This window comes from Oryctolagus cuniculus, chromosome 18, assembly GCF_051225735.1.
Source record: "Oryctolagus cuniculus isolate XC-2025 breed Fujian yellow rabbit chromosome 18, ASM5122573v1, whole genome shotgun sequence".
NCBI lineage: Eukaryota > Metazoa > Chordata > Mammalia > Lagomorpha > Leporidae > Oryctolagus > Oryctolagus cuniculus.
In genome coordinates this window covers 6378039-6397071 of record NC_142884.1, presented here as the reverse complement: position 1 = coordinate 6397071, position 19033 = coordinate 6378039, and the positions used below count along the sequence as shown (strand labels likewise).

Genomic DNA, 19033 nt, shown 5'->3' with positions numbered 1-19033 from the left:
CAATTCCAGTTCAGTCTGAATTCATCTACATGCAAATGACTACTATTTCTCCAGGAATATCAACACACTAATACTCTGAAACTGAACTACCCTGCAGTTAAACTCCATGCTCTTCATGATTCCATGGGAGAGTTCTTATTTCTTCAGTATCTTGAATGATGTCTCGAATTGTGTCCATATTTGATGGAAACATCCCTGCCCTTCCACAGCCACTTCATGTCTGGACATTTTACTGTGCCAGATGAAAGTTACACTCCCAGGAACTACTCCATGTCACCAATGGATCAATTGTTTTAGCCCTACATAACCTCTTAGCTCCTCCATTGTGACCATTAATAGAATTTCACTTACATAGGTATTACTGTGATAGTATCTCACATTTTTCTTTAAAAATACTATTCAATAGAGGCAGGAGGGGAAGAAGGGTGGGAGTGTGGGTTAGAGGGAGGGTAGGGTGGGAAGAATTACTATATTCCTAAATCTGTATTGATGAAATGCATGAAGCTTGTATACCTTAAATTTTAAAAACGAATAAAATGTGAATTCTATAAAAAATAAAATTATTCAATTTACTGTTATTTTCAAGCAGAACTCAACTGTATCATAGGCCAGGTTCTAGTAAGATGACTCCTTCTTGAAATGAATTTTGTGTCTGAGGAGGACTGAAAAGTATGCAGTCAGCCACTTCAAATATCCATAGAGTTTACTTCTCAGACCACAGAGGACTTTGCTGCTATGATCAAGGGAAGGCAGTGTGTGGGTACCCTTGGAGTCATAACTCATGAGAATTTAGGGGCTGATGGCAGGGAAACACCCAGCTATCAGTGTGGAGGCTTTCACCAGCCACATTTTGTGAATAATGAAAAATGCTAAAGAAAATTGTAGAATGGAGGACAGGCTGCACAGCAGTACGAAGGTGCTCCCCAGGACAAGGATGCTTTGTGTGGCCCTGGATCCTGGGGAAGATGTGTGGGAGAGAGCATGTATGTATTGCACCTGCTGCTTGTGCCTGTACAGGATGAAAACCATGAAGCTGCTGGCCCAGAGCATGAGCCCTACAAACACAACATCACGGAATAACAGCAGTGCTATGTACAATGAATCAGTGATTTTCCCATGAGGCATAGCAGAACAGTAGTCATAATCCTTTATCCTTGTGATATTATTGTTTTGCCATTTGCCGGTGACATGCACAAGTACCATGATATTAAGCATCATGTTCAGAATCCAGCAGAGAATAGTGGAGGAGGCAACATACTTGGGAGCTTTTACTTTAAGCCCCATCCACCTGGAGCAGGTAGGACTGATGGTGATGGCCTGGAAGACACTCAGGAGGCAGGTGCTGCCAATGGACACATCCCTGCTCACTCTGTGCACATAGAACACAAGTTTGCACCCAGTATCATCGAGGAAATGCTTCATCCCCAAAGCTGCCATGGTTTGGGGGACTCCTTTTGAGAGAATGACCAAGACATTGGCTACAGTCAGGTGTTTGAGAATCAGATCTGTGAGCCTAAACTTGCATCCTGTGAAATAAAGGATGAGATAATGGAGAAGAAGAGAGGAATTTCCCAGAATCCCAGCCAGCGTCTGTACTAGAAAGACCATTCCTATGGCCAGGTCCCTCGGGGCCATGCTGTCAGTTCCCAGCCTCTGCTGCTCATCTTCTGAGTGACAGAGAATCCTGCAAGAGAATGTGAGGCAGTGACCACACAGTATTCTTGTTTTCCTCTAAAAGATACAGAGAAGCTAAGTAGGGAGAGTTAATGATGTGTCTAATCTGAACAACATGTGTGGCTCAAGAGGGGGCTTGGAATTAGCAGGCTGATCAAAGCAGTGCACTCGACGGTGATGTCACAGACCTGTTGGCTGTGTTCTTCACATAATGCAGTGTCTATTTAGTCATTCTCATACCTGGTGATTTTATCTTAAATAGCTGATTTTATTACTTTGTCTGTAAGTCTGCATGACTGTATAAGGACTGAAGCTGTAAGTTAATACCAGCTATGAATAAGATTTAGATATCTTAACATTCAGATTTAGAATTATGAAATAATTCTGTAGGGACCCATTCCATTTAAAATTCTTTTTAAGAATGCATAATTGCCTGTTTATTGAGATGGGCTTTGACAAGGATTTCTTTTTTTTTGCAAGATCTATTTACTTTATTATTTGAAAGTCAGAATGAGAGAGAGAGAGAAAAAAAAAGTGAGAGAGGAAGATTCCATCCACTGGTTTACCCTCTGGATGGTTTAATGGCTGAAGCTGGTCCAGGGCAAAGCCAGGAACCAGGAGTTTCTTCTAGGTCTCCCACATGGCTGCAGGGGCCCAAGCATTTGTGCCATCCTCTGCTGCTTTCCCAGGTACATTAGCTGGGAGCTGGATTGGAAGTGGAGCAAACATGAATCCAGCCAGGACCCATATGGGATTTTGGTGCAGCAGAAGGCAGCTTAACCCACCATGCCACAGTGCCAGTGACAAGGATTTTTTTTATGTCCAGATAGAAATTTCACCTGTCACAGGAATCACAGAACACTTTGCTTCACCCTAAACTATGTGACATGAAATGCCAGTATATGATAAAAGAGTGTAGAGTACAAGCTAAACGTTACTATTTTCAGATAATGTACTTACATGGATTAATACTTGTCACATGTAAAATCAGTAGAACTCAGGGGAGATTTCAAAAACATACTAAATTATAAGCTATCCAGTAAAGAGAATATGTAAGATAGTAAAGAGAATATGTTAGATGTTAAAATTTGCATATTTTATAAGTTGAAATTGTAAATTTGGAAATTGAGTGAAATATATTAAGATCAGAGACGTTAGGAGAGGAAATTTTGTGCCTGAGAGCTGCTATCTGGAATCCCGTGTGTAGTGTTACCACTTCCTCATGTGCCCACTGCATAAGATGAAAATGGGAAACACTTTCTCCAGTATCAGGAGACCATGGATGTTCTCATAAGGAAACAACCACTGTCTCTTTAAATAATTCTAGCACCCGGCATCACAGGGTGCATCTCCAGCAGGTGCCTTCCGAACACTCCAGGGCTGCACAGCACCAGGTGGTTCCTGGGGGTTCACATCTCTGCTGCCAGCTTGGTGCTCTGAGTGCACTTTTGATGGGTTGGTTTCAAGGTGCAGCAGGTTAACCACCTCCTACGATGCCAGGTTCCTCTCTGAGCACCAGTTCAAGTCCTGGCTGCTCCAACTCTGGTTCAGCTCCTTGCTACTGTGCCTGGGAAAGCAGAGGAAAATGGCCCAAATGCTTCGGCTTCTGCCACCCACATGGGAGACCTGGTAGGAGTTCCAGGCTCCTAGCATTGGACTGGCCCAGTTGTTGTGGTCATTTGGAGAGTGAACCAATGACTAGAAGTTCTCCTTAACTCTCTATCTCTCACTCTCTCTTGGTGCCACTTACTCAAATAAATAAATAAATCTTTAAAGAAAAGATAGTGCATATTCAGGTATCCTGAAAACACAGTGTAAATATGATAGGGTAGACTGAACAACAATTTAATGTGGAACTGAAATCCTTAAACCTATTAAAAATAAACTTCTTATATTAATTTAATTTAATCCCACCCATCAGGATAATTTGGATAGCCTGTTTTTGTAGTCAAAACCTAATGTTATTGTTACAACCAATTTTATTTAAAAATATAAATTTCCTCAAAAGCATATGTTACTCCATTTCATTGATGGTAAATGGCATTGTTAAATAGAAAGAAAGCCTAAACATCTCCTGTATCTTAGCAGCAATGGGTTTCATGAATAGTTAGGGCCATCTTCTCACTGGATGACTGGGCACGGCCCCTCCCTACTTTCCTGCTGGACTGTGGTCTTTACATTTTTCATTTGCTGAACTCTGTGTGGTACAGCATTATGCTTTGAACCATAATGTAAGTTAAAAATGTTATCTCAAAAACAATAAAGAAAACATTAACCTGAAAAAAAGTTTATGAACCAATGTCAGAAATGTGCTTTTACATGAGCAAGGCTGTTTCCTTATGACTGTGGGGAGCAATCCGGACTAGACTAAGTTACTCGAATTAGGACTTATTCTATGCATCTGCTCTCCCACAATATGGCGCTGGGAGAGAAGTAAACAGCTTCCGCACAGCTGCCTCCAGTTCAACCAATTAACTGTAGGACTTGCTCCTGATTGGAGAGCAGCGTACTCGGCGTGTGGGCAGCCGAGTTGGGATTGGCGGAGGAGGACTATAAAGGAGGAGAGAGACGGCATGCACCGGGAACATCTATGGGGAACATCTAAGGGAACCCGTGCAGCCCCCGAGAGAACCGGCCGGCGGTGTGCCGCTCCCCTGCGGAAGTGGGGAATGTGGCCAGGGGGGAACTGCCCTTCCACGGAGGTGGAAGGGATAGTAGCCAACCCGGGAAGAACCAGCAGCAAACCCGGGGAGGGCCGAGCAGACAGAAAGAACAGCGCAGGGTCCTGTGTCGTTCCTCCACGAAGAGGGGGAGCGACAATGACCTTATTTTAACCATAGAACAAAATTTATTTAAGCTTTCAGTGTGAAACATGTAAAAATTAAGATTTAAACATGAAAATGGGCAACACAACAAGGGTCCTTTGGTTTATAGTAAATGGCACAACTGCCTTTGGAGGCTGCTGTCAGGTTAGGCTCTCATCTCTCTACAAGCTCTGCTCAGCCTACAGAAACAGCTCTGCTTCCTGGGGGGCCATGCTAGCAGGCTGGGTTCCAAATGCAATCCCCCTTCTAATAGGAGCTCTTACCTGGCTGCAGATTAGCAAAAGTTGGCTTCAGACTCTCTGTCTCAGGCTGTGATGGCAAACACCTGTTTCCTCTGATAAGGAGAGCGAGGGCTCAGGGTGATGTTCACAGCACCAGTGCTTGTGTTGGGATGGAGACCTTGGGAAATGGTGTGACATGATGTGTGATGTCGCCTCCCCTCAGAGCAGCCATTATCTTATCACCTGTCCCTACAAGCAGAGGACAGGCCTGGGGCAGTGAGGATATTTGTGAAAAATGTTCCCCAGTTCCTTGTGACCAAAAACCAATTAGAGGTTTGTAGTTGCCATCTGCCAAGGGACTGTGGCAGTGTCTGAGAGTCTCCTTCATTTCCCTGATGCCTGGAGACAGACCAGTCACACAGGGAGGCAGTAGCTCCTGCTGGGGTCTGCGACAAGAGGGTTGCCTCATGCTCATGTGTCCTCCTGACTTTTGTGATGCCTGAGAAGTTTTCCTATTCCAAAGTGTGCTTTTCCCCAAAATCTTCAGGCCACTGAGCTGATGAAACATTTAAGTTAGCATACAATTATAACAGCACATCCTCTGAGGTGGATATTCAATGGGAAACAAGCAAAATAAGAAGATGAAATTTCTCTGGAAAGTATCGGACTTTTGCCCACAGCTCAACCTCACTGCCTGTGGAAATGCAGGAGCATGACAGTGTGTTTGTAACAGAGCAGGGTGTCATGAGCGCCCAGGGAGGGGCCAGCAGTGCACAGGAAGAGATGGGGGGGGTGTGACACAACGTAATGCAGAGGGAGAAATGGGAAAGAGGGTCCAAGAAATGAGAGTGTTGAATTCACAGAGCAGTCAAAGTGTGGGGTTGATGCTCCAATGTGTCAGGTGTGCAAGGTGACTGAACAGGAAATGGTGTGTGCAATTCAATGAGGTGTGCATGGGGTCATGGGAATGAGACTGTCCAAAGGGATGGCTCCCAGTGTATAACATGGTTAAGAGCAGAGTCGGTAAACAGCACATAAGACTTAATGTCTATGAGAGGCAAAAGGATAATGACAGAGAGGCTGACAGGTGCCACATGTGGGTCCTAGGGGTGACCTGTGGCCCAAGGCAGAGGTGGATGGTGGAGGAGGCATGGAACCCAGATGATGAGCAGGGATCACAAGCACAGGGAGGCAAAATGGGATCAGGCTGTGAGATAGGCAGGGAGGGTGGTAGAGATGGTAGTAACAGGAGCTGAACCAACCCCAGCCATCGCTGCCTTGCACCCTTGGTCATCCCTCCTCCCTTTCGTCCTCTCCCTTCTCTCCCAATTCATTGCAGAAGCACATGCAGTGACCTGCACCCAGAGCCCCCTCTGCCCAGCTGCCCTCTGGGCAGTACCAAGGCCCTAGGACTGGGCATCAAGAACCACTGTGCAAGCTGGCAGTGCACCGGGTGCTCAAAGAGCCCAGCTCCCTCATGGGCCCTTGCAGAATGTCCTGAGAGACCTGACTTGTGCTGCTGGCCCTACATCCATTATCTCCAGAGTCCACTTTTCCTCGAGTCTTCACTGTAGGTGTTCCCTCCTTTGTGAGTCTTGGTGCCAAGTGTAATCAGTGCAGGTGCTCACTAATGTGCTCAGTCATTTCCTCCCCAAAATCTCTATCCCCAGCTCCATCTTCCTTTCTCAGAGGAGCTCAGAGGAAGACAGAGATCAGCGTGACTGCTCCTCCTGCTCATGGGGAATCACAATTTCTTGACACCTTCTGTATAAAAAGAGAATTGAAAATGAATCTTGATGTGAATGGAAGGGGGGAGGGAGAGGGAAAGGGGAGGGTTGCGGGTGGGAGGGAAGTTATGGGGGGGAGCCATTGTAATCCCTAAACTGTACTTTGGAAATTTATATTCATTAAATAAAAGATAATAAAAATAGAGGGCAACAAAAGACTTAAAATTGCATGAGTGAAATTTTCAAATAATATATATTCTCCATTCTATCCTGTATTTTTATAGGTCTCTTGGGATCTCCCTATGTTCAGAAGAAGTAAAATCCAATGACCTCATGCAAATAAGTGATCAAATATATCACAGAACCAAAATTCGGTCTTTTCAGAAAAAGTATGCACCACTCTCCAATCTACATATAGATGAGACTCATCATACCCAATCCCAGGTTTGGCTGCATTTGACTCACATAGTTCATGTGTGTTACAAACACAGATCCATGCATATGGAAGCATAGAGGACAAGCTCAACTAGAGCCACTTTTGTGGAGGCTGGAATGATGGTAGAGTGGGTTAAGCCCCTGTCTGCGATGCCAGCATCCCACTTGGAGCAGTGAATTGAGTCTTGCCTGCTCTGCTTCTAATCCATCTCCCTGGTAATTCACCTGGGAGAACTGCAGAACATGGCTGAAGGACTTGGGACCCTGCCACCCATGAGGAAGACCTGGATGGAATTCCAGGCTCTTGGTTTGGCCTAGCCCAGACCAGTCTCTTTTAGCCTTCTGGAGAGTGAATCTGCAGGTGGAAGACCTTTTTGTTTGCCACTGTGCCTTTCAAATAAATCTTCACATAAAAGGACTCACTTTCATGAAAGGATGTGTGTTGCTTATGAAATATAGCTTTGTTCTGCAACAGCTGCCTTCTGTAGCCAACTCTCGTCCTACAGAAGTCCAGACAATAGTGCAGCCTTCCCAAGAGGGAGGGATGGACAGTCTGCAGTGGGCACAAGCAGTGCTGTGAGATTGATGGGTGTGTGAGGGGTGGGGCTGCCATTCTTTAGCTTGAAGCACATGGAAGTGGGCTGGATGCTACAGCACCAAGGTGGATAAATCCCAGCCTGGCCTGGCCACGTGGCAATTTCTCATTGGGGGACCCCAGATGTGTTTAATGGGATCCCCACATCTTTGGGCGGCTGTGTTTAGCTAACTGGGTCTCCATCCTGGCTTTGCTTTGTGCTGGTTCAGGTGGTTTCTGTTTTTGCAGAGGTTCAGTCAACTCCTCTGAGGCTGGAGCCAGGGTGGAACATAAAGAAAGTGGCCTAGGAGAACCTAATGTGGAACAGAAATTCCAGTGTTCAGCACAGTGATTTCCTTACCCATTTCTGGGGACTGGATCCACTTAGGGAGTACATGGCCTGCTGTGCATGCATTGTCAGGGTGCGTCAGTACAGCCCATGTTTTCATGACTACAGCCTGATTTTTGGCAATAACTGGAAAGACAAGGGAAAGCCAGGAAGGACGCTTGTCTGTGACTCACTCCAGGCTGGGATCATGTCCTGAGAGGTTGAGAGGAGGGATAGCAGGGCTGTGTTTAGGGCCTATTGGATGCACAACAGCCTTTATGTTGGTAAGGATGAAGAAAGCACACTTCTTTTTTTAACTTTTTTTAATGAATATAAATTTCCAAAGTACAGATTATGGATTACAATGGCTTACCCCCCCATAACTTCCCTCCCACCCGCAACCCTCCCCTTTCCCTCTCCCTCCCCCCGTCCATTCACATCAAGATTCATTTTCAATTCTCTTTGTATACAGAAGATCCGTTTAGCGTATATTAAGTAAAGATATCAACAGTTTACACCCACATAGAAACACAAAGTGAAAAATACTGTTTGAGTACTAGTTACAGCATTAAATCACAATGTACAGCACATTAAGGACAGAGATCCTACATGAGGATAAGTGCACAGTGACTGCTGTTGCTGCCTTAACAAATTGATACTCTTGTTTATGGCATCAGTAATCAACCTAGGCTCTTGTCATGAGTTGCCAAGGCTATGGAAGCCTTTTGAGTTCACTCACTCTGATCATATTTAGGCAAGGTTGTAGTCAGAGTGGAAGTGCTCTCTTCCCTTTAGAGAAAGGTACCTCCTTCTCTGATGACCTGTTATTTCCACTGGGATCTCACTCGTGGAGATCTTTCATTTAAGTCATTTTTTTTCCCCAGAGTGTCTTGGCTATCCATGCCTGAAATACTCTCATGGGCTTTTTAGCTGGATTCACATGCCTTAAGGGCTGATTCTGAGGCCAGAGTGCTGTTTGGACATCTGCCATTCTATGAGTCTGCTGTGTATCTCGCTTCCCATGTTGGATCATTCTCTCCCTTTCTTATTCTATCAGTTAGTATTTGCACACACTAGTCTTGTTTATGTGCTCCTGTTGGCTCTTAGTCCTATCATTATGATCAATTGTGAGCAGAAATTGATCACTTGGACTAGTGAGATGGCATTGGTACATGCCACCTTGATGGGATTGAATTGGAATCCCCTGGTATGTTTCTAACTCTACTGTTTGGGGCAAGTCAGCTTGAGCATGTCCTAAATTACACATCTCTTCCCTCTCTTATTCCCACTCTTATATTTAACAGGGATCACCTTTCGGTTAAGTTTCAACACTTAAGAATATTGGTATATTGATTACAGTATTCAACCAAAAGTATTAAGTAGAACAAACAAACAAAAATACTAAGAGGGATAACGTATTAAATTGTTCATCAACAGTCAGGGCAAGGGCTGATCATGTCACCATTTCTCACAGTGTTCATTTCACGTCAACAGGTTTCCTTTTTGGTGCTTGCTTAGTTGTCACCGATCAGGGAGAGCATACAATATTTGTCCCTTAGGGACTGGCTTATTTCACCCAGCATAATGTTTTCCAAATTCCTAACAGGGATCACTTTTTAGTTAAAATTTAAACACCTAAGAATAATTGTGTGTTAATTACAGAGTTCAACCAATAGTGCTAGAACAAAAAAATACTAAAATGCATAGAGTATTACATTGTACAAATACTGTCAGGACAAGAGCTAATCAAGTCACTGTTTCTCATAGTGTCCATTTCACTTCAACAGGTTTCCCCTTTGGTGCTCGGTTAGTTGTCGCCAATCAGGGAGAACATATGATATTTGTCCCTTTGGGACTGGCTTAGTTCACTTAGCATGATGTTTTCCAGATTCCTCCATCTTGTTGCAAATGACCAGGTTTCGCTCTTTTTGACTGTTGTATAGTATTCTATAGAGTAGAATTTAAATTTAAATTCCTTTGGGTAAATTCCAAGGAGTGGGATGGCTGGGTTGAATGGTAGGGTTATCTTCAGGTTTCTGAGGAATCTCCAGACTGACTTCCATAGTGGCTTAACCAGTTTGCATTCCCACCAACAGTGGGTTAGTGTCCCTTTCCCCCCACATACTCACCAGCATCTATTGTTGGTAGATTTCTGAATGTGAGCCATTCTAACCGGGGTGAGGTAAAACCTCATTGTGGTTTTGATTTGCATTTTCCTGATTGCTAGTGATCTTGAACATTTTTTCATGTGTCTGTTGGCCATTTAGATTTCCTCTTTTGAAAAATGTCTATTGAGGTCCTTGGCCCATCTCTTAAGTGGGTTTTTTGTTTTGATGTTGTGGAGTTTCTTGATTTCTTTATAGATTCTGATTATCAACCCTTTATCTGTTGCATAGTTTGCAAATATTTTTCCCATTCTGTCGGTTGCCTCTTCACTTTCCTGACTGTTTCTTTTGCAGTACAGAAACTTCTCAATTTGATACAATCCCAATAGTTAATTTTGGTTTTGGCTGCCTGTGCTTCTGGGGTATTTTCCAAGAAGTCTTTGCCAGTACCTATATCTTGCAGGGTTTCTCCAATGCTCTCTAGTAATTTGATGGTGTCGGGTCATAGATTTAAGTCTTTAATCCATGTTGAGTGAATTTTTGTGTACGGTGAAAGGTAGGAGTCTTGCTTCATGATTCTGCACGTGGAAATCCAATTTTCCCAGCACCATTTATTGAAGAGACTGTCCTTACTCCAGGGATTGGTTTTAGATCCTTGATCAAATATAAGTTGGCTCTAGATGTTTGGATTGATTTCTGGTGTTTCAATTCTGTTTCATTGGTCTATCCATCTGTTTCTGTACCAGTACCATGCTGTTTTGATAACAACTGCCCTGTAGTATGTCCTGAAATCTGGTATTGTGATGCCTCCGGCTTGTTTTTGCTGTACAAGATTGCTTTAGCTATTCGAGGTCTCCTGTGTCTCCATATGAATTTCAGCCTCATTTTTTCCAGATCTGAGAAGAAGGTCTTTGGTATTTTGATTGGTATGGCACTGAATCTATAAATTGCTTTTGAGAGAATGGACATTTTGATGATATTGATTCTTCCAATCATGAGCATGGAAGATTTTTCCATTTCTTGGTATCCTCTTCTATTTCTTTCTTTATGGTTTTGTAATTTTCATCGTAGAGATCTTGAACATCCTTGGTTAAGTTTATTCCAAGGTATTTGATTGTTTCTGTAGCTATTGTGAATGGGAGTGATCTTAGAATTTCTTCCTCAGCCGTGGCATTGCCTGTGTATATAAAGGCTGTTGATTTTTGTGCATTGATTTTATATCCTGCTACTTTGCCAAACTCTTCTATTTGTTCCAATAGTCTCTTAGTAGAGTTCTTTGGGTCCCCTAAATAAAGAATCATATCATCTGCAAAGAGGGATCGTTTGAGTTCTTCCTTCTCAATTTGTATCCCTTTAATTTTTTCTGCTTGCCTAATAGCTCTGGCTAAAACTTCCAGAACTATATTGAATGGCAGTGGTGAGAGTGGGCATCCCTGTCTGGTACCAGATCTCAGTGGAAATGCTTCCAACTTTTCCCCATTCAATAGGATGTTGGCCGTGGGTTTTTCATAAATTGGAAAGCACACTTCTAAATGATATTGTTCAATGTACGTGAACAGCCTGAATGTTCTGAAAAAGAAGAGTTGTAGACTCCCTTTAACTACAAAACGTTCCTCTCTGAGTGTTTCAGACATCTACAGATGCATTATGAGAAACCATATATAGTTATCTGAACCAGAACAACAAGGCTTTGAAGTGGATCCTTTAATGTGGAGAGCTTGTCTTTCCAATCAGATAGCACATTTACTTCACTCAGCAAAAATCATAACTTCAGCAACCTAGATGTCTAATGATAGTAGTTTCATGGAAAAATCTGACCTTATCAATCCAGTTGAATGGCTGTAACATATTGAAAGGATTCTCCCTTAGCTTTTGTAAGAGCAAGAATCCTCCCAGTATAATAGAGAAAGCAAGGCAGCATTGTGTTTTGTATCAAAGACTAGCACATTTCAAGTACTGATTACACTGTACCCAAGACATGAGTGTGGAGAATCCAAGTGTGCAGATGGAGTGAGCGGGGCCTGGCAAGGACTGTGAGGAGGTTTTATCATTAATCTCTTCCCCACTAAGTCTGTGCCTCCCTTTTCTTGCACTGTCTAGAATGTGGGGAGAGCCAGGTCCTAAGCTTCACACTCTTGCTGCCCATGCAGGCACCCATGGGAAGCCCCATAGACCTAGGATCTTTCAGTCTGTTTTTCACCTATCACCTCCTCTTCCACTGAACCACAGAAGATAGGAAGGTGAAAGGGTCACTTGTGTCCAATAGTGCTACTAAAGTCAGTGTTTCTCCTTCCAAAAACTCCCATGAATCTGCAGTTTGGTCTTTAATGCTGCCAAAGTATGAGAAGAGAGGAAGTGACCAGGGAACACAGTGTGTGAGAACAATTCTGTGCTAGAAAGGATGCCACAAGCCAGACCCATCCGATTAGTGTCCAGCAGCTTGCTGGCTGCTTTCAACACAAAGAATGGTGCCACATTTTCAGATCTCTGAAGGTCTCAGCTTGTGAACATTCTAAGCATTTTCAGGTTGCATATTTCAATCCTATTTCTCAAACCTTATGAGCATGACCCCCATGTGGTAAACAAATTTCCTCCATGTACCATAAAGTATTCTCATTCCCCAAACCATCTCAAAAAGGGTCCTTGTACTTCTCATTTGCAGAACATCATGTCTCTCTCAGTATCCTATCTTTATCAAAACTGTTAGGAATGTATTGGGCCTTTAAGTGGGATGTGTTATCTTTGTAATTTTGGTCTTGTGTACAGTCTGCCTTTATGACCAGTTATTAAACTACTAATGACTTTGGAGGTGATTTGTTATGTGAAAATCCTTGAAAAGATATTTGGAACAGAAGATAATAAATGTTGGAGGCAATAGCAGTGACTTATGCAGGAAATGACCCTCCACAAGGTAGATCTCTGCTGTACAAACACAAGAGAACTAATCATCAGAACAAAAAGAGCCATTAACTTTCTGAACACAAGACCTTGATTTTTTTAAAGATTTTATTTATGTGTTTGAAAGACACAGCAATAGAGAGAGGGAGAGAGAGAAAGAGGGATAGAAAGAGGAGAGATTGGGGTCAAGTAAGAAGTGTGTGTAATTCTCCAACGCACCAAGCAACCAATAGAGACAATAAAGACAATACAATAGAAAAACTGGACAAAATAAACCAAACAAGGCCTCCAACAAAGGATATCTGAATTCATTCAGTGTGTTAATAGGTAATAAACTTCCTTAGTAATAAAAAAATGTTCAAATAAAACCATTACTTGAAAGTATCATACACCAACAAGAGCTTAAAATAAAATGATTGAAACTTGTAAGTTTTGGCAGATTCTAGGTAAACTAGGAGTTTACACAGATTGCTTGCAGGTTACTTGTGGAACTTGTTAGTAGAGCCATTAAGCCTTTGCCTCAAATATATATTAAAACTTATCCCCAAAATATAAAAAATATAGTTAATAAATTCTGCAACAAAAAGAGAAAGTTGGTAAAACAAGAAAAAGGAAGAAAAGCTTCTGGAAGTATTTCACAGGATCTTTTATGTACCAATGCCATCTCACTAGTCAAAGTGATCAGTTTCATTTCAAAATTGATCATAATGAAAGGATTAAGAGTCAAAGGGATCGGCCGGCGCCGTGGCTCACTAGGCTAATCCTCCACCTAGCGGCGCCGGCACACCGGGTTCTAGTCCCGGTTGGGGCGCCGGATTCTGTCCCGGTTGCCCCTCTTCCAGGCCAGCTCTCTGCTGTGGCCAGGGAGTGCAGAGGAGGATGGCCCAGGTGCTTGGGCCCTGCACCCCATGGGAGACCAGGAAAAGCACCTGGCTCCTGGCTCCTGCCATCGGATCAGCGCGGTGGGCCGGCCGCAGTGCGCCAGCCGCGGCGGCCATTGGAGGGTGAACCAACGGCAAAGGAAGACCTTTCTCTCTGTCTCTCTCCCTCACTGTCCACTCTGCCTGTCAAAAAATAAAAAAATAAAAAAAAAATAAAAAAATAAATAAAAATAAAAATAAAGAGTCAAAGGGATCATATAAACAATACTAGTGTCTGCTAATAATAACTGATAGAATCAAAAAGGGAGAGAACGATCTAACATAGGAAGCAGGATACACAGCAGACTCATAGAATGGCAGATGTCCTAAACAGCACTCTGGCCTCAGAATCAGCCCTTAAGGCATTCGGATCTGGCTGAAGAGCCCATGAGAGTATTTTAGGCATGGAAAGCCAAGACACTCTGGCAAAAAAAAAAAAAAAATGAAAGATCTCTGTGAGTGAGATCCCAGTGGAAAGAACAGGCCATCCTGGCATCCCGAGAGTGCAGTAGAGGATGGCCCAGGTCCTTGGGCCCTGCACCCATATGGGAGACCAGGAGGAGGCACCTGGCTCCTGGCTTTGGATCGGCGCAGCAAGCCAGCCACAGCGCACTGGCAGTAGTGGCCACTTCGGGGGTGAACCAACGGAAAATGAAAGACCTTTCTCTCTGTCTCTCTCTCTCTCACTGTCTAACTTTGCCTGTCAAAAAAAGGGCCATCAAAGAAGGAGGTGACTTTCTCTGTAGGAAGGAGAGAACTTCCACTTTGACTAGGACCTTGTCCAAATAAGATCTGAGTTGCTGAACTCAAAAGGCTTCCATAGCCTTGGCAACTCATGACAACAGCTTAGGGTGATTACCGACGCCATAAATAAGAGTGTCAATTGTTAAGTCAACAACAGGAGTCACTGTGCACTTACTCCCCATGTAGGATCTCTGTCTTAATGTGTTGTACAATGTAAATTAATGCTATAACTAGTACTCAAACAGCACTATATACATTGTGTTTCTGTGTGTCAACTGTTGAAATCTTTACTTAATATATACTAAATTGATCTTCTGTATATAAAGATAATTGAAAATGAATCTTGATGTGAATGGAATGGGAGAGGGATCAGGAGGTGGGAGGGTTGCAGGTGGGAAGGAAGTTATGGGGGGGCACTTTAATCCAAAAGCTGTACTTTGGAAATTTATATTTATTAAATAAAAGTTAAAAATGAAAGCAACAACTGAAAACTATATGTACACACTGTATTTGTGACTAGGTTAAAATGCACAATTACAGGATTTCAGAGAAAGACCAGAGGATCATTGATAAAATGTAAATATTTGACTTTTTAAAGTTTATGAGATAGTTTCCCTCTAAATTCTGTGCAATCACATTTATTGTGAAGAAAAAAAAAAGATAAGCCAAGGTTAATCTATGGCCCAATGATCTCCCCACCATTTATACACACAACAAACCTACACACACCTCTGCCAAAATATGAATTCTGAATTTACTTCTGGCACTGTTCCTGGGAGTCCAACCTGAAAATGACTCAAACAGTGTTGTGACTGAATCAGTTGTTGGTTGTTCACCTGGTGGGCCCTTCTGCAGAGAAGTTGATGAGTATCTGGACAAACGTGACAGTACAGTTAAAGTTATGAGCAACGTAAGAAATGAGAAAAGCCCACACAGGTCATTGCTGTGTTGTTTCAATCATAACACAATTGCAGGAGGCAGTCTGCCATGGTGATCTTCAGGGGATGTGGGAGGTGCTAAGGGGTGAAATGTGGTGCCTGGGGTGAGGGAGGGCAGCCACCTTCTAGTTCTTGATCCAGAGAAGTGTGCAGCTTCTTTCAATGAGATGTCAATTCCAAACCTGTGTGTGTGTCACATGAAAATGACTATCATAGATTTTAAAAGTTTGCAGGTTGTTGATAGATTACTGCTGGAGTGCCATCACATTGTCCAGGGGGAGTTAAATGTATTAGGAACTACACTGTGACTAACTATGAGAAGTATCGAGTGTTTTCCAGGTTATAAATGAGTAGATTCTGAAGATAGAACTGTCAAAGTGAAAACTGAAAAACCCATGCAGATAGGGGTTTTCAAAAGCTTTGTGGAAAATGCATGTAACAACCACAATCCTTGACTTTCAAACATGTTTTGCACCAAAATAAACTTATCACTTAATTTCATTTTCCTAAGATCGTTTTTCAGGTACCCTTATCATAGTTAAAATATGTGGATTAAAAGAGCAAAAACATTCCATGAACATCCAGCTGCTGATTAGACAACATCTTATGAAAATAACTAATATGTAGACTGTTTTTAAAAAAAAAGAACTAAACTAAATGAAAATAAAAAAGTAAGAAAATTATTTATTCTACCAGGGCTTCCACAAACCAGATACTGGGAGCAGGCTAATGACCTGGTCCAGATACAGGGGCTGGATGACCATTGGCCAAAGACCTCTCTCAGAGTCTGTGTGAATAAGCCCCCTTCCTTATGCCTGTAGGCTGCCTAGGTCAGGCACTAGGAGTTTCTCTCCTAAAGGAAGTTGGAGCTGAGCTTGCAGGGGAAACTTTGCTTTAGGTGAGTGAGAGCTGTCTATGTGCTGGGATGGTCTTGTCTGCTGGGATTCCCTGGGCCAGGACTGGAAATCCCCAGGCTGGTTTGTGTCCTACAGCTGAGAGACAGGAGGTGTCATCCCTGCCAGACCTCCAGGGGCCCTTTAGCTGTCATTGACATTACAGTCAGGATTTGTCTCCTATAATGTCCTACACATGGGGACACTTACATCAGAGTAAGTACGCAGTGGGGTGAACACAGCTGGTGTTTTTCTTACTGGCACTGCTTTGTAAATCTGACTTTGTGCCTTTCCAGTATTAATGATTTAAAGCATGTAGATGTAATTTGACTTCATATATCTACATGTGTGCATACACAGACACTTAGAAACACAAAAATACATGTCAGTGCACTTGGAAATAAGCACCAGGTGGGGGCAGGAAGGAGACTGGCTCCCAGTGCCTATTTAGTCCTGTGTTCAAGGCTAAAGGAAGGTCCCGCCATAAACTTATTTCCTCACCTGGGAGACAGGGGAGTGCACATGGAAGCTGTTTCTTGCCCACACACCCAACTGGCCTCTTCACTGAAAGATACAGAAGCTCCCCCAGCAGATCTCACCTCCATGCTGGGATGTTTGGACAGTGTGCTCTGTCCCTCAGCGTCATTCATAAACAGCAGAACATGCTTCATGCTACCCCGTGCCCCACTCCAGATCATACGGGCCATTTGTACATGAAAATGATTGAAGTAACCAATCTCCTTCATAACATCTGAGTTCAGAAGACTCATCGCCTGCATGCACAGAACTGCAGGATCCTCAACGCTTCCACTCTGGGAAACTTCACTTTCTCTCCACTAACGTCCATGCTATTCATCGTTCCATGGAGAATTTCTTCATTTTTCTGTATTCTGATGCCCACATGAAATGTTGCCCCTGATTTATGGATCTTTTGTCACATTCCCATAACTTTTCACTTCTGAGAAATTCAGTATGTCAGATTCAGGTGACTCCTATAACTTCTTACCCATTTCTACATTTCTTGATGGAGGCAGGAACACTAATAACACAATATGGGAATCCACATGATAATTACATAGCGATTCATTTATAATTACTAATACATTCATTCTTTATTTAGAGCAGAAATTCAGTCTGTTTTGTTTACCAAACTGTCCTTTGTACTGTTTTAAGAAACATGCTTAAACATTCAGAGGGCTTCAAGAATAAAGAACTCACATTGTGTTTGGCAGGCATTTGGCCTAGCAGTTAAGTTTCCATACAAAAACATATCTAATATCGCAGTATCTGGATTTGAGACCCAGCTTTGACCAGAACTCAGCTATCTGCTAAGGTAGACACTGGGAAGTGGTGTTGATGGCACAAGTAATTCAGATCTTGGCTCTGACTTTGATCCAAACTCAAGATAGATGTTTGGGGAGTGAAATACAATATAGAGAGCTCTGTGTCTGTCTCTCAAGTAAATAAATGAATATATTTTAAAAAGCATCAGAGAACCAACCATTGTGAGTACACAATTTACACATTCATTCTAAGCAGGGGATTCTGTATATCTCGAGAAGGTAAAAATGAGCCTAAGCACTCTGGAGTCATGGCTCATGAGAATGTAGGGGCTCACGGTTGGGAAACTACCAGCGATTAGTGCAGAGGTGTTCACCAGCCACATACTGGGATTGTTTAAAACAATCAAGCAAATGTGAAAGAGGGAGGAGAGACTGCTCAAAGACACAAAGGTGCTCACCAGGATGAGGATGCTGTGGGTAGCTCTAGACATCAAGATCACCACAAAGAAAATATCTCTTAATAACACCAGTGCTCCATACACTGCTCCATACACTGTGAATCTGTCACTAATGACTGAATAGCTGTAGCCATAATCAACTTCCCTTGTCATATTTTTGTCACTCCCATTCTCAGTCACATGCAAAGGTACCATGACATTTAGTATCAGGTTCACCATCCAGAAAAGTGCAACAGAGAAGCCAATGTACTTGGGAGCTTTTGCTTTGAGCTCTGCCCATCTGGTGTTCCTGGGACTGATGGTGATGGCCTGGGAGATACTCAAGAGGCAGGTGCTGCAAATAGACACATCCCTGCCCACCCTATGAACATAGAACACCAGTTTGCACCCAATGTCCCTGAGGAAATGCTTCATCCCCAAAGCTGCCATGGTTTGGGGAACTCCTCTAGAGAGAATGACTAAGCAGTTGGCTACACTCAGGTGTTTGATGACCAAATCTGTGGACCTAAACTTGCATCCTGTGAGGTAGAGATAGAGATAATGGGAAAGAAGAGAGAAATTCCCCAGGATTCCTGTAAGAGTTTGTGATAAGAAGATCATCCCCATTGTCAAATCTCTGGTGGCCATCCCATCATCTCCCAATGTCTGATTATTGTCTCTGAGTCCTGTAAGGGACATGAGGCATGAGATACATATATTAATGTCAACCAAAATACAACAGTCTCCATTCACAATATTCCCCACTTAATTCATTGACACTTAGCCATAGCTGCTTAATATGTTTATTTATATCATGTTTTAAAAGAGTCGAATATGTAACTAAGGCAACTTACAAAATATACTTACAAATATGTGGTGTCTTGAGAGTAATTCTTGTACTCCTAACTCAATGAAAGGCAGCAATATTCCTTTCATTTGAAATAAAATTATCCCTTAGGTGGCTATAGGCCAGCCATTTGCCTAAATTTAAACTTCTTAATGTATAATGTAATGTGTTGAATTGAACTTGG

At 42.8% G+C, this 19033-nt stretch overlaps 1 protein-coding gene and 1 pseudogene across 1 annotated transcript; both read right to left on the bottom strand.

Annotated features, from left to right (window-relative positions):
- Window positions 1-710: 710 nt before the first annotated feature.
- Window positions 711-1635, bottom strand: LOC149120736 (vomeronasal type-1 receptor 4-like; annotated as a pseudogene).
- A 16178-nt stretch (window positions 1636-17813) lies between these two features.
- ORYCUNV1R1592 (vomeronasal 1 receptor oryCunV1R1592) lies at window positions 17814-18650 on the bottom strand. Its single transcript, NM_001167279.1, has one exon. The coding sequence runs from the start codon at window positions 18648-18650 to the stop codon at window positions 17814-17816; it is 837 nt and encodes a 278-aa protein (NP_001160751.1).
- Between the last annotated feature and the right edge of the window lie 383 nt (window positions 18651-19033).